The sequence below is a fragment of the Passer montanus genome, unplaced genomic scaffold, assembly GCF_014805655.1.
Source record: "Passer montanus isolate IOZ18808 unplaced genomic scaffold, ASM1480565v1 scaffold22, whole genome shotgun sequence".
NCBI lineage: Eukaryota > Metazoa > Chordata > Aves > Passeriformes > Passeridae > Passer > Passer montanus.
Genome location: NW_024366815.1, coordinates 2,072,796 through 2,087,009, shown reverse-complemented (window position 1 = coordinate 2,087,009; position 14,214 = coordinate 2,072,796). Strand labels below are relative to the sequence as shown.

Here is a 14,214-nt window from a genome sequence, read left to right as displayed (position 1 = left end):
ACCAAAACAAATTATTCACTTATAGGGAGATTATATCAGCACAGTAGCTTTCATGAGGCTTGAAGAAGTTTCTCTGCCCAGTAAGTCAGTTTATTAGGAGGAATTTCAGGGCAGCAGAATGCAGCCTCACCATGTCTGTGTCAGCAAGGTCCAACAGCACCTTCAGGATGTGGGAACTGACCTCTTTCCTCTCCTTTGTGCCAAACACTGAGAAATCATTCACAGATGGGTAGAGGAGCTGGCCTAAAGCCTGGCAGTCCTGCAGAACCCCGGCATGATAGGGTCTGCCAAGGAAGGAACCCTTCTTGTACCTGGTGCCTGCCAGCATGGTATGGCAGTGGCTGAAATTCAATTTTCTTCCACTGGAACCTGCCCTTTTGCTCACCCTACAAACTACAGTACCAAACTCTTGAAACTGAGCCTAAACAGGAGGCAAATCAGGGAGATTTCAGTGTTTATCAGCTGTGTGAAATGTGACACCTGCATTCCACAGGGCTTGTTCAGGCTTTTTTTACAATTTCACTTAATGTAGGCTTTAACAACCCAAGGTTTGCTTTGAGTATCAGCTTCAAACGAACTCCAAAGGATTCAGAATCCAAAACCATTAAAATATGAATTCTATATAAGGAAATCTAGTCCACAGGATAAGTCTAGGAAATTTAATGACACAGGAAGTAATTAAAAAAACCAGTGACTGCATTGTGCATGTGTTTTGCACAAAAAGGACAATTAATCTCTATTTAAGCAAGGTGAAAGAGTGACATAAATAATACTTCATGTTGCATATCACAAATCTGTCTGGTTGCCTGCTTAAAGGAATTAGAGCTTAGTAAGTTTAATAGGATTTATTAAGGGTTTGAACAGTGTCTTGTTGAAATCAAAAGTATTTCCCAGACTTCCATAAAGTTCATGTTAAGGTTCTGGCCTTCAGATACCTCAGGTTCTAGTAAAAAATTCTGTGAAACATGTTGACTAAATCTAAATGATTTCATGTACTGTGTTACTGACAGACAATTCTTGTGCTTTAAAAAAATTACTAATTAATCACCTTTGAAGTGGGGATATGTTTTGCCAACACTCTTAGAGAAATAGTTTCATTTAGTTGTATTGTATAATTAAGGCTTTGTTTTTTACCCGGGTTTTGTAATATAACATCAGATTTGGCAGGGGACACTATATATTTTTGGTTTGATCATATCTATGTCTGCATTAATCACAGCAGGAGAAAGGGACTCTATGGTTTATTCCTCTCCCAGTTCTTAGGTAAATGAGAATTGAGTTGAAGAATGTGATTTCTTTCCCCACTAGGGGGGAAAAAACCTACTTTTAGCAATCTGAATAGTTATAGTGATACAACTTTTTCACTCAGGACATGATTAAGGAATTTCCTCTGCATGTCTCCAGGAGAAAAAGAAGTGAGAAGGGATTGTTCTGTGTGTGCTACAACACTAATGAGTTCTAACAGCTGAAGCAGCTTTTGCTACTCATTGATTTACAGATTAATAAAGATTATTGCTAAAAGGGGTCATTCTGAACATTTCATGACCTCCTGCATAGTGCAGCAAAGAATTTCATTTATTCTTGCACTGTGCTCCAGGAAGTCACTTTGTACTTGCAAAGAACCAAAAGAAGACACATAAATATGTAGTACTGTGGGACCACAAGGAACTGAATTGATTCTTACAATTCATTCATCTAACTTGCAAATGTCTGAAAGATAACCCAATGGATAATAAAACCTAGTTTTGCCTGAAGTCTGAAGTAATCATCGAAAATGTCTGTTCTACTGCAAAATAATCTGCTGATGGCTCTTGGTAACTGAGTCACTGTCTTGGCTTGTAAAATAAGCATGTATTCTTTTTTGCCATCTGTTGGGGGTTAGGCAGTTTTTCTTATCTCTTTCAAGAACAATGACACTGCCAGGAAGATAATCTCCTGCTAATGGGGTATTGAATTACTCACTGTGGCAGGGAAGATTAGTTACATCATCCCATTGGGAGATGCTCCCCCCAGAGGGAGGAGCCAAGCATCCCTGCCACCATAAAACAAGCATTTCTGAGACCACAGACAGCCTTCTTCGCTGGATTTCTGTGAGGAATCAGGAACCGAGGCCCAGCTGCTCCTCCGCCGCATTTTCGGAAGGGATCTACACCCTTCTGCAGATCGCCGCTCCAGGAGGAGCAGCCACCATCTGGCTGGACTGCTATCAGCACCCTGACTTCTCAGGGTGTCAGGTTTTTCTCACTCTGCCAGTGGTTGTTTTGCTTGTGTTAAATTACATTGTTATTTAGTTTTTTTTCTTCCAGTAAAGAACTGTTATTCCCGTTTCCCATATCTTTGCCTGAGAGCCTTTTTTAATTCTGAAGTTGTGATAATTCGGAGGGAGGGGGTTTACCTTCTCCATTTCACAGGAGGCTTTTGCCTTCCTTCACAGGCTCCTGTCTTTTCAAACCAAGACAGTCACCAAATGGAAATCCTTCCAAGAGCACACAGGGCTCCAGACTGTTTGGTTTTTTTTCAACAAATATGAACAGTGTAATTGTCTTCCATATGACGGGTGGGAATTTTTTGGGAAATTGCTCCTCAGACATAACAAGATAGTGAAAGAGAATATTTCTATCATATTCATCCATTTGATCTTGTCGTGACAGATGACTGAAACAATAATGATCCTTTTCTCTACATTCTCATCCTTAAAATATATGCACCTTCATGCATAATTGTGTTAGAACCATAACTTCATCCATTATTAACCAGCATTCTTTTTTGTGACGCTAAATTATGTTCTTGCCATTTAGCATTTACTCAAATGCTACTGTACCCTAGGACAGCTACACACAGCTTGATGTCCTCAGAAAACTTGCGGAGGGTGCCCTCAACACCACTGCTCATGCTGCTAACAAAGATGTTAAACAAGGCTGGTAGATGAAGGCAAAACACAAACCATTGCTAAAGAAGATGAAAACCTACTGCAAAGAGTGTAATGGTTTCCATTTAAGACACATTCCTCACCATATTCATCATTAAACATAAGCAGCCTGTTAATCAGTGAATTTTCTGCCACTCAAATGCAGCTCTGCAGTACAATCAAAACTTTACAGATGTTTGAAATATTATACATATATAAATTACAGCATAAAAATGAGATTTATATGTAAGTCTTGTAGCTTATTGTGCTTCTGTATTTGATTACAGGTCTGATAGTAATGAGTCCATTTCCTATCCCAGGAGGAATGAGAGTTCAATGTCAACAGAGAAAAGAATGGAAACTCAGTGAAAAAGGGGTGTGTTAAAACAGACACCAAAGAGAATACAGTCCTTGTTAACAGCAAGGCAAAATCTCATTACTCCTAAGCGAAAGCAGGTTTTCACTATCACTTTTAAGGCATGTGTGCACCACTAGACCTAATGGCATATTCATTTAGCTTTTGTTTTAATCAGTATTATCTTGCTTTCCTAGATGTCTCTTCTTAATTCCCTCTCATTCTTTCAGTTCCATCTCTGGAATAGCTCTTAGGGAGTCTTTGAGGTGGCTGTTCACATGACCTGAGGTCAGCTGATAGAGCAGACAGAACCTTTTCCAGTCCTTGCCTCTTGAAGAGCAAACAGGACAGTGCATGCTCTGATCCTGTCAGGCTGAGCACAGCAGGAGTTTTATGTCCTAGTCCTCCTTCAATTTCCTTTCACTAATTACTGGAGACAGGTTAATTAAAACCAAGCCTTTTGTACATAGCATTAAGTGATACCAATGATGTCGTGGCATATCTATTACAGAACCACTGGAAAGTTGTCAGGATGTTGCACGGAGTTAATTTACTGAGTCACAGCAGAACATGCAGTATTGTCATAGCAACAATGCAGCACAGTACCAGATTTTACATTTTGCAATGCCATGTTGCTGATAACACCCTGTGAAATACATCAGATGGATGAGAAAGGTAAACAAAGAATAACAAGAAAATATTCTTTATACCTTTTATTTGAAGACAAAGATATGACTACAAATGATTACCATTAAAAAAAAGCCCAAGAAGAAGGCCTGTCTGCTTTTTTATAAAAAGTGGCGGTAAGCATTTTAATGCATACAAAAAGCAGGTATGATTCTACAAATACTTAAATCCTGTGGTTTTTAAAGTATTTATTTTTATGCACAAGCTATCGTAAAGTATTCCACAGAGTTCAGAAGAACAGTTGCCTCAGTGTGGACTATACAAGAAATTATTCATCCCTCTCACTTGGAAGTTGTCTGAAGGGAATCCTTGAGAGTCCATGCTCCTTCTGCAGTCACTAAAGGGACAGTCAGTGTCTTCCAGAGGCAGCTCTGATCACTGCAATAAATTGCTGTAGCAAAACAGCTGCACCTTGCAGGTGAGTTCTGCCTTTAAAAAGCTGATTTTGAAATAAAAGACAAGCTGCCATTAAGCAATAGATCCTGCAGAGTCAGGGGAGAGGTTTTCTCTCTGCTGGTCTCTTTCTCACACCGCAATCCACCACTGTGCCAATGCACAACTCTGGAAGTTTACTCATGAACTCTGTCCTGGCACTTACAGATACACAGTCACACTCTGCCCACCTCCTCTTGATGCCACCACCCTTCCAGAATCTTCCGGAAATCAGACTAACCATGGCCAGAATTCCTGGTGGAGGTTCTGCAGCATTTATGGGGAGAACCAGGGTTATAAAACTCCAGTTTCTGATGCTCTGATGAGGGTCTGCACCCGCAACAGACGAAGGCTCCACATCACAACCACAGACAACAATCACCCACACATGGCTGGAGCCATGGGTGGTGATATCGTTCTATCTCTTATGCTATCTTATCTCTCTTTCCCCATTTCTCTCTTTCCAATTTTCCTCTCTTAGGGTGATCACATCCTCCAGCATAGCTATATATCCTTTTTCATTTTTTTCCAGTTACAGTTTCAATGGAGTTTTTCATTATTATATAAGTTATTTAGCACTGTTTTGCTTTAATACTTTAAAAAAAGGATCTCTTAACAAGGAACCTGGTTGCCCTGCCTCAGGGGCAGATCCCAGAAACTGCCCTCTCTGAGGTACAGAGTAGAAGCAGAGCAATGGGGCTCTTAATCTAGATGCATTACTTGAGTGCCTGAAATTAGAAAGGTGTCATTTAAGAAAACAGGGATTTGGATATAAAAACCAGGAATGTGTTTTCTTGGAGGCCTTAACATCTCTCACAGTATTTGTTGACAATTCTTTTCTTCATTCCTGTCTGAAATCCAGAAATGTAAGAAGTATTTTGCTTAGTTTTTACTGTATTGAATGACTGCTTAAATACTCATTCATGATGTACTCCAAAATGTTGGATCAAATTGAGTATTATTGTCTTGCTAAATACCACGAGTGATTGAAAATAATGATCCAAATATTTCAAATTTAATCATAAAATTAGTCTGTGGAGTAAAAGTTGCTCTGTACATGTGTGTTTGGATTAATGATACTGCCCTTACATAGTTTCAGATAAAGTTTTGCTAGTCTTTTGATTTAGTACTGCATCATGTTCCGATGATAAATTTGTATGCTCTACAATATAGAGTTCATGTAGAATGAGTCAAAAATTGGCTGGTGTTGCTCAAAGAGTAGCTGTCTTTGGGGAAATCACCAGTGAATATGTGTGTGTTTTCTAGAGACTGGAAGCCTGCTGCTGTTCTACACTTACATCAACAGTCTACGGATGGCATAATGATTTAGGAGGGGGTTGTCTAGCTGGCTTTGTGACTCAGGCTTATTTAAAGAATAAATGCTTTAATATGGAAAAACACAATGTTAAAAGTCTAGCAGTGGGAGTGTGTGGTTCTGCTGAGAGTGGAGAAATGCATGGGGAGCAGCCCTGCCTCTGAGAGGGCTCATGTGTGTGCCCTCGTACTTGGTGTTACAGCAGCCCTGCTCTCCTGCCCTGCCCGATCAGAGGATGTGCTGGGGGCAAATACAGCTTGTGTCTGCTTAGATGTCGTGCCATCAAAAAAAAAAGAGCCTGTGGGGGATGGAGAGTGTGAAGAAAGGCATTTAAAGAACAATATAACCATGAGGCACAGGCAACATGAGTTCACAGAGGGAAATTTAAATTCATCTAATCTGGTATCTTTCTACAAGAAGGTCACCTGTGTAGGGGGTGAAGGGAAAGGAGTGGATGTTTTCTGGGTTTTAGTAAGGCTTTTGATACTTTTGTCCTTCATAGCATCCTCCTGGGAAAGTTATCCAGCAGTGGGATGAGCAGGCTCACGGCGTGCTGGGTGAAGAACAGTCTGGATGGCAGGGCTCAAACGGGACTACACTGACTGGTGACCATTCAGCAGTGGTGTTCCTCAGAGATGAGGTCTAGGGTCAGTTCTGTTGGGTGTACAATGCTCTGCATGCAGGAGGTGAGTGCACTTGTGCTGGTTTCAGCTGGGGCTAATTTTCTTCACAGTGGCTAGTACAGGGCTATGTTTTGGATTTGTTCTGATCACAGGGCTGACACTACAGAGATGCTTTTGCTATTGCTGAGCAGAGCTTACACAGAGCCAAGGTCTTTTCTGCTTTTGAACGGTGATGCTGGCAGTGAAACTGGGGGTGCCTGGGAGGTTGGGAGGAGCCAAAGCCAGAGCAGGTGACCCAAACTGACCAGAGGCATATTCCAGACCGTGTGACATCATGCTCAGGATATAAACTGGGGGGAGAAATAGAAGAAGAAGATAGGAACATTTGGGAAACTGGGGGTGCCTGGGAGGTTGGGAGGAGCCAAAGCCAGAGCAGGTGACCCAAACTGACCAGAGGCATATTCCAGTCCGTGTGACATCATGCTCAGGATATAAACTGGGGGGGGGGAGAAATAGAAGAAGAAGATGGGAACATTTGTATTGAAGGCATTTGTCTTCTGAAGTCATTTTACAATTGAAGAGAAGAAGATAGGAACATTTGGATTGAAGGCATTTGTCTTCTGAAGTCATTTTACCTGCTTTTCTGGAGATGGCATAGGACCCTGCTTTTCTGGAGATGGCAGAACACCTGCCTGCCCATGGGAAATGATGACTTAATTCTTTGTTTTCCTTTGTTTTTGCTTTACCTTTATCTCAACCCATGAGTTTTCCACCTTTTACCCTTCCAATTCTCTCCCTGATACTGGGAAATGAGGGACAGAGTGACTGGCTGCTTGGGGCTCAGCTGCTGGCTGGGGTTAAACCTCACGTTTGATATAAATTATATTCCCTCCTAAAATTTTAATATGCGGAGAATAAGGGTTTGGTTGAGTGATTAATGTATGTGTAAATTAAAATGAATGTATTTTGCTTACTTTATTCATGTTAAATAAGGAATTCTCAAATGTTATCTTTGGATAAATAGGAGTAATGTGAGTGCATCATGCTGGCATTCCCAGGACCTGTGCTGTCCTTGGAGGTTCTGTTGACAGAAACAGTTCTGCAGAGAAGAGTGCCAGAAACATCAATGACAGCAGGACATATGCAAGCATTTTCAAGATTTTGTCTGAACACTAGCTGCAAATGCTTAGTTTTGTTTATTATAATTGAGTGTTCACAAAAGTTATAGACTAAAAATTAAATTATAATGACTTTGATCTAGGATTCATAGTTACTTGGCCCATCAAAGAACATTGCACCATTTGGAGCTCAAACTAATAAGGAATTTATATTCCTAGCGAAGAGTAGACCCAGATAACCACTCTGCTTTTTACTTTTCTCTCTCTTAATACAAAATTAATTTCATCATGATGTGATGAAGAAGCTACTTTTTGATTAATTTCCATATTCATAGTTGAAATATGAAAAAATAGATATGTGTGCTTTATGATTTCCAAATTATTTCACCTTTCTTTTTACTTTTAGTTGCCAATTTCAGATGATGTTGTGTACCAGCTTGGCTGGTACATTAAAGATTTTATTATTTAAAGGTGTTTGACTAGGAAAATTAATACAGTATTAAAAAGGATATAAGAATCCTTTCTCAAGCACTGGTTAGCAATGGATGCTGAGGCTGAGAACAGGACTGGATAATGTGATGTTTCCACAGAATTCTTTCTCCTTCTCCAGCAGTTATCCTTATGGATATCTATTGATCCCACACAAATCTATAAAGACTGTTATAGGGAGTTAAAGGCATTAATTACAAATATCTGTATCTGTTGTCAGACAGTGCAGCTGGTTTCAGTGGACAAATTAGACACAGCTCTGTGCAACTTTACCTTTCCTGCAACTGCCTATGGGCCTCCTCTGTCTGGAGCAGGGTGTTTGTGAACTCAAAAGAAAGAATGACTGAAAAATTTTGAACAGTGTATCTCAGAAGATACCTAGAATATATGGCAAAAGTATAAAAAAACTAAATGTTATTCAGAAGCTAGAATAAGACTGTTGTACATAATAACAACTAGACAATATTCAACTTAAACTGAAAACTTGCAAAACAAAAATTACAAACTTCCTGCAATACCGTTACTGCTGTGGAACGTGATGATGAACTGCACACCACAAGTCAAGGACTTATTAATGTTTATACAGAGGTGGCACATAGAACTGGAGGTCACAAAAATACCAAGTTCTAACAGTTAAGGCTCAGGTTTCTACACCCCAAGTGCAGTTTTGGGACTGCACTATGTTCAGTTTTGGGACTGCACTATGTTTCTGCACTATGTTCAGTTTTGGGACTCTCACTACAGGAGAATGAGGTGCTGGAGCATGTCCAGAGAAGGAGGTTGTAGCCAGGTAGATCTGAGTCTCTTCTTCCAGACAACAAGCAACAGGACAAGAGGAAATGGCCTCAAGTTGCTCCAGGGGAGATTTAGATTGTGTATTAGGAAAATTTCCTTCACCAAAAGGATTGTCAGGCACTGGAACAGGCTGCCAAAGGAAGTGGTAGAGTCATCAGCCCTGAAGGCATTTAAAAAATGTGTAGATGTGGTACTTGGAGACATGGTTTAGTGAGGAACTTGGCAATGCTGGGTTAAGGTCGGTCTTTGATCTTAGAGGTCTTTTCCAGTCTAGAAGTTTCTCTGATTCTACTGCAGAAGGGTTAAATGGCACACTTTAGAAGTTATGCCAACACAGACTGAGTCTCTAATGAGGGAAAGTCACGGAACTTCTGTGTGCTCTTGGACTTCCTAAATCTTTTTTTCTGTGGAACACCTGATATCGGCTGTGTAAAGACACCAGATTAGACTAGACACGTGATTCTGCTCCTGCCTTTTTGTCTTGAACTGCTATGATTACAGGCAGTTTGACACCAGGCCTGCAACACACAATGGCCTGAAATCGCTGCCGCTTGAAGAATTTGGGGCTGTTGCCATTTAAGAGAGCGGCGGGACGCGCGGGAGAGGCTTCAGAACTTTGGGCACGGCGCGTCTGGAAGGAGGGAGCGCAACACCTCTCCGTGCTGACGGTGCACTGTCAGCCTGGGAGCAACCGCGGTGCTCGCCCACCCTGCTTGACATTTCATCTTCTTTTTGAAAACAAAAAAGCCAAAAAAAACCCGAAAGAACCCAAAAACAATACAAAAACAAACAAACAAAACCCCGAAAACCAAAAAATCCCCCCCCCAAAAAAAACCCAAAAAACCCCACCAAAAAAACCAAACGAAAAAAAAAAACCAACCAACCAAACAAAAAAAACCTAAACCACAACAAAACCACAGCAGGCACAGCAAGCACTCACGGGAGCCCACCCGTGACCGAGCCCCCGCCCCGGGTGCCGCCGCTCCCGGGCAGCGCAGCTCCCGCCCGCCCTCTCTCCCTCCCCACGTTCCCGTTCCCGTTCCCGGCGTTCCGAGTCCCCTCCCATGGCCCGCCCCGCGGGCGAGGAGCCGGCCCCGGGCCCGTCCCCGCGCTGTCCCCGCCGGCCGCCGGCGCCGCTCCATCCCTGTCTGGCTCCGGGAAGCGCCGCCCGCCCGAGCCCCCGCTGGCGGCTCGGGTGGCAGGTTTACAGAGCCCGCTCCGGCGTGCAGTACATAGATGATTACGTATCTAGAGAGAGATGTACATAAAAGGGTACTTACGCTGACCTCATTATGAGAAACGAGCCAATTCCTGCTTGCAAAGGGAATGTTTTATGTGCAGGCACGCGATGCTCCGGTGCTGGCTGTGACAGACCCCGGCGGGGCGCGGAGGTGCCCGACCTCCCCAAAAGAAGAGACTGGCCCGGGGGTCCCCCGGCTCTGCAGCAAGCTGCTCACCTGCAAGAGCACACCATGCCCCGGCCCTGCCGAGGATCCCGCGGCAGCACGTTGGATCCCAAGGAGGAATGCTTTACAGGTAGGTTTTGTTAGCTATTGTCTTCTGCATGTCTCTTGTGTTCCCCCGGGTTTTTTTTTCGGGAATGCGGTAAACACAAAGAATGTGCCGGTTTGTAACAGTGCTGTGTGTAATGCAAAACGAGAGCTTGGCTGGCTGTGCTTTTTTATTACATTGTTTTTACTGTTGATCTCTTGGGAATCTCCAGTTCATATTTTACTCGAGGAAAGGACACTACCAGGTGTGTGTATGTGGACTCTCTGGGTTTCTGGCAGTGTTAACTCTCCCGACATTTGAGCTTTCTGCAGCTTTCCTAAATGCTGGCCCTGACAATGGGTGGGAATAGCACTTGCATTCCTGGCCATACCTGGAAGGAACACTCATTCACCTGGACATTCATGCCCTGACGTGCCCCGCACCTTGAGAGCAAGTGTCCTGGTCCAGCTCCTCAGACTGATGGCTGTCTGCAGAGGGGGACAGCAAAATCCCTTTTTTAGGGATTTAGGGATTTAGGTAGTGAGGAGAGCCATGAATTATACCTGGAAGGAACACTCATTCACCTGGACATTCATGCCCTGACGTGCCCTGCACCTTGAGAGCAAAACTGTCCTGGTCCAGCTCCTCAGACTGATGCCTGTCTGCAGAGGGGGACAGCAAAATCCCTTATTTAGGTACTGAGGAGAGCCATGAATTTAGAGTGATTTATCAGTATCTTTAAAACTGATGGGGATGCATAACAAAAACAAATGCTAATATTCAGGACTTTTTGCAGATAATGCCACCAACCATTTTTTCCTACAGGTGTTGATGAATGAACCTAAATTACCAAGAGGACTTTCAAGGGCTAAGCCTGATGTTATGACTGATACATTTTATAGAGGTTGGGCTAATTTATCAGTTTACCAGCCTTTCAGTTTGTGCTCAATATGGAGCACACAGTCCAGTCTACTCACTGAAATTTATGGATATGTGAGTGTTGTTGGATCATGACCTTATTACAGTTCAATTTCTGCACAAACCCCCTGAGGCTTACTTATGTGTTATCTCATAGGGATTTATGAAATTTAAATTTGGTACAACACCCTGAAAAGGGTAACACTTTTTATGCCTACAAATTTTATTGCCCTTGCATTGGGTATTTTACTGGCTTTTACAATAAATTAAAAATTCTGAGCAGTGGGATGTTTCAGTGTTTCTAAAAAAATAATTTTTGTTTATGGTTTGTGGCACAGTCCTGCTGGTCTACTGACACAGTTACTTCTGGTCTTGTAGCACTGCTAAAATTACATTCCAGTGATGAGACTCTCAAAAATACTTTCTTCACTCTAATGTTGGAAATAAAGCCAACTGGGTTACATTTCTCTCAGAAATTATGTTACAATGTTGCTGAGATAGGCTAATTTTTATTGCTATTTTGATGCCTGTTTATGTTATACCCATATAAAGATGAGAAGTGTGCTCCATAGAGGTGAGTGGGTGTGACATATACTGTATCTGTAAACACTTCCACAGGCTGTCAGCTGAGTTTCCATGGCTGAAGAGAAGTATTTTAAATTTTAAATCTCATCTCTCGCATGGCATGCAATGAACCAAAGTGGGAGCTAGGAGCATTAGGTGGATTTTTTTTTTATAGAAGAACCCTTTCCCTAGCTGTGCTTAGAATCTGTAGCATTGAGAAGAGTAACTTAGGAGAGGATGAATGTGTCTTAAAATGTTAAGAGTCTGATTATGCAGGACTGTGCCCTCATGAAGAATCCTTGCTCTCATAACTGGTGCCACTGATGACAGGGAAATTATTTATGTGGTTTATGAACTATTTGTATAACAAAGAGTTTGCAATACTGGAGTCCCAAAAATGCAGTAAAGCTGTCCTAGGAAAAATTCCTTCAGAAGTTTCATTTCACAAATTGTCAATTAGATGAGCTTTATTCTTTTTGAGTGCAATGAAACAGAAACTCCCTTATTTTATGATGTACTCTCTGCTGATCCAAACAGGGAGGTGTGCAGTTATTTTTTGGTTCCCCAAACTGTATTTACAGATGCTGTGTGAACCCAAGATAAGCAATGTGCACTTCATATTTAGTGCAGGGTGTTTGAACAGAGCACATTGCTGTGTCCAGCAGTCTCTTCATGGGCCACTGAAGTACAGTTGCTCCTGCAGCAAGTGCAGCCAGTGGCCAAATATCAGTGATATATGGCTTACGTAGTGACCCAAGATGTTGGCTGGCAGCATTGTGGCACTTTCTCTTGGCTGTGAAGTGACTCTGTTTAATGTTGTGAACTTCCATGAGTATTTTTCAACCATAAACTATGGTTCTGTTGCAGGTTTGGCAAATCCTGTTCTTCATTTCTCCTTGTCCGAAGCCAAAAGGTTTTTTGTTAACTTCCACCTAATTTTAGGTGAAAATGGTCCATCGCTGGAAATACTGGCAGATGTATTTTTTGTCAAAAGCCAGAAACAATATTTCAACATGAGCCCAAACTTAGAGAGCAAAATATTTTGTTAATTTATCTTCTTTCTTGTTTTCACTATATGTATTTTTCTTCTGCCTGTTGCAGTTTTGCTGTCTAAAGTATTGATAGTTTTCTATGTTTTTGCAGCATTTTGAATAAAAATTGGTCATTCTGCCTGTTGCAGTTTTGCTGTCTAAAGTATTGACAGTTTTCTATGTTTCTATGTTGCAGCATTTTGAATAAAAATTGGTCATATTATTACATAGTTGCTCCTTGAAGTCACTAATGTACAGACCATCATCTGGCATAGTGAAAATAATTTCTTTTATTAATTTCTTCTATTAATTTTATTTATCAATGTAAATTTCTCAATCCATGTCTCTCACTTAAATGCTAGTCCTTTGTTGCTTCTTTTCTTTTATGTATATTGCCAGAAAATTTTGTCTTAGTGTTTTTTTCAAGTAATAACTGTAAATAGCACATATTCATTAGTGAAAAAGTCAAAGTTTTTCAGTGTGTTTTTTTTTTCCTTATTACTTTAGTGATATAAAACTACTTCTGGGGATGTAGCAACTGAAGTGACATTCAATCTACTTTTCTTCTAGGCATCTTCCCAAATTACATGTTCTCAATGAGGTAGTATAGATGTGAAACAATGAAAATGGCAGTCTTATGTGCAAGAATTTGTTATTATTGATTAACTTTGTTTGTTAAAGTTCTGTGGGAACCAGCAATCTAAGCTGTAACATCAAAATACAGCAGTGTCTCTGCTTCTGTTTTTGCAAATTATAGCAATAATGTGCGAAGCTTCCAAAATTTGCTATGGCATATCAGAGAACAGAAACTTGGTAATTCAATGGCATAGCTCTATCATTTGATAGGGTAAAACTGTAAGCTAAATATAAATATTTATGTAGCCATTGTGTGTTGTGCTTACTAGGATGCAAAGGAAAAGCTAGATGCAGTTAAAGGTTTTGTAAGTGAATGAAATTGTTTGGACATTATGCAATTTTCAAGTATCATATTCTATTGGAGAATTATTTTTTTTCTGATTAACAAGGGGGTTTCTGTTTGGTTTTGGTTTGTGCCATTTTTTTTCCTTTTTGTTTGTTTTATTTATTTAATGTTGGGGTATGTTGATGCTGGCTCGATGCTAGGTGTCTACCAAAACCACTCTTTCACTTCCCTCCTCAGCTGGACTGGGGAGAGAAAATTATGAAAGGCTCATGGGTTGAGATAAGGACAGGGAGAGAACCCTTAACAATTACCATCACAGGAAAATGAGGGGAAATAAATTTAGTTTAATACCAGTCGAATTAGAATTAGAATTAGAATTAGAATTAGAATTAGAATTAGAATTAGAATTAGAATTAGAATTAGAATTAGAATATGGTAGTGAGAACTAAATCAAATTCTTAAAAAAAAAGTCTCTCCACCCTTCACAGCCTTAACTTCACTCCCTCCTTTCTCCACCTTCTCTCACTGGGCAGAGCAGTGCATGGGGAATGGGGGTTATGGTCAAT

The 14,214-nt window shown here is 41.0% G+C and overlaps 1 protein-coding gene across 5 annotated transcripts in view; it reads left to right on the top strand.

The window, feature by feature from the left end:
- The first annotated feature begins 9,859 nt into the window (after positions 1-9,859).
- RANBP3L (RAN binding protein 3 like) overlaps positions 9,860-14,214 on the top strand; it is a 31,884-nt gene continuing 27,529 nt past the window's right edge. For all 5 annotated transcript variants that reach the window (XM_039709995.1, XM_039709996.1, XM_039709993.1 and 2 more), the window contains exon 1: positions 9,860-10,258. In XM_039709995.1, the coding sequence (XP_039565929.1) occupies positions 10,015-10,258 (244 nt within the window). In that variant the 5' untranslated portion in view covers positions 9,860-10,014. The remainder of the gene's footprint in view (positions 10,259-14,214) is intronic.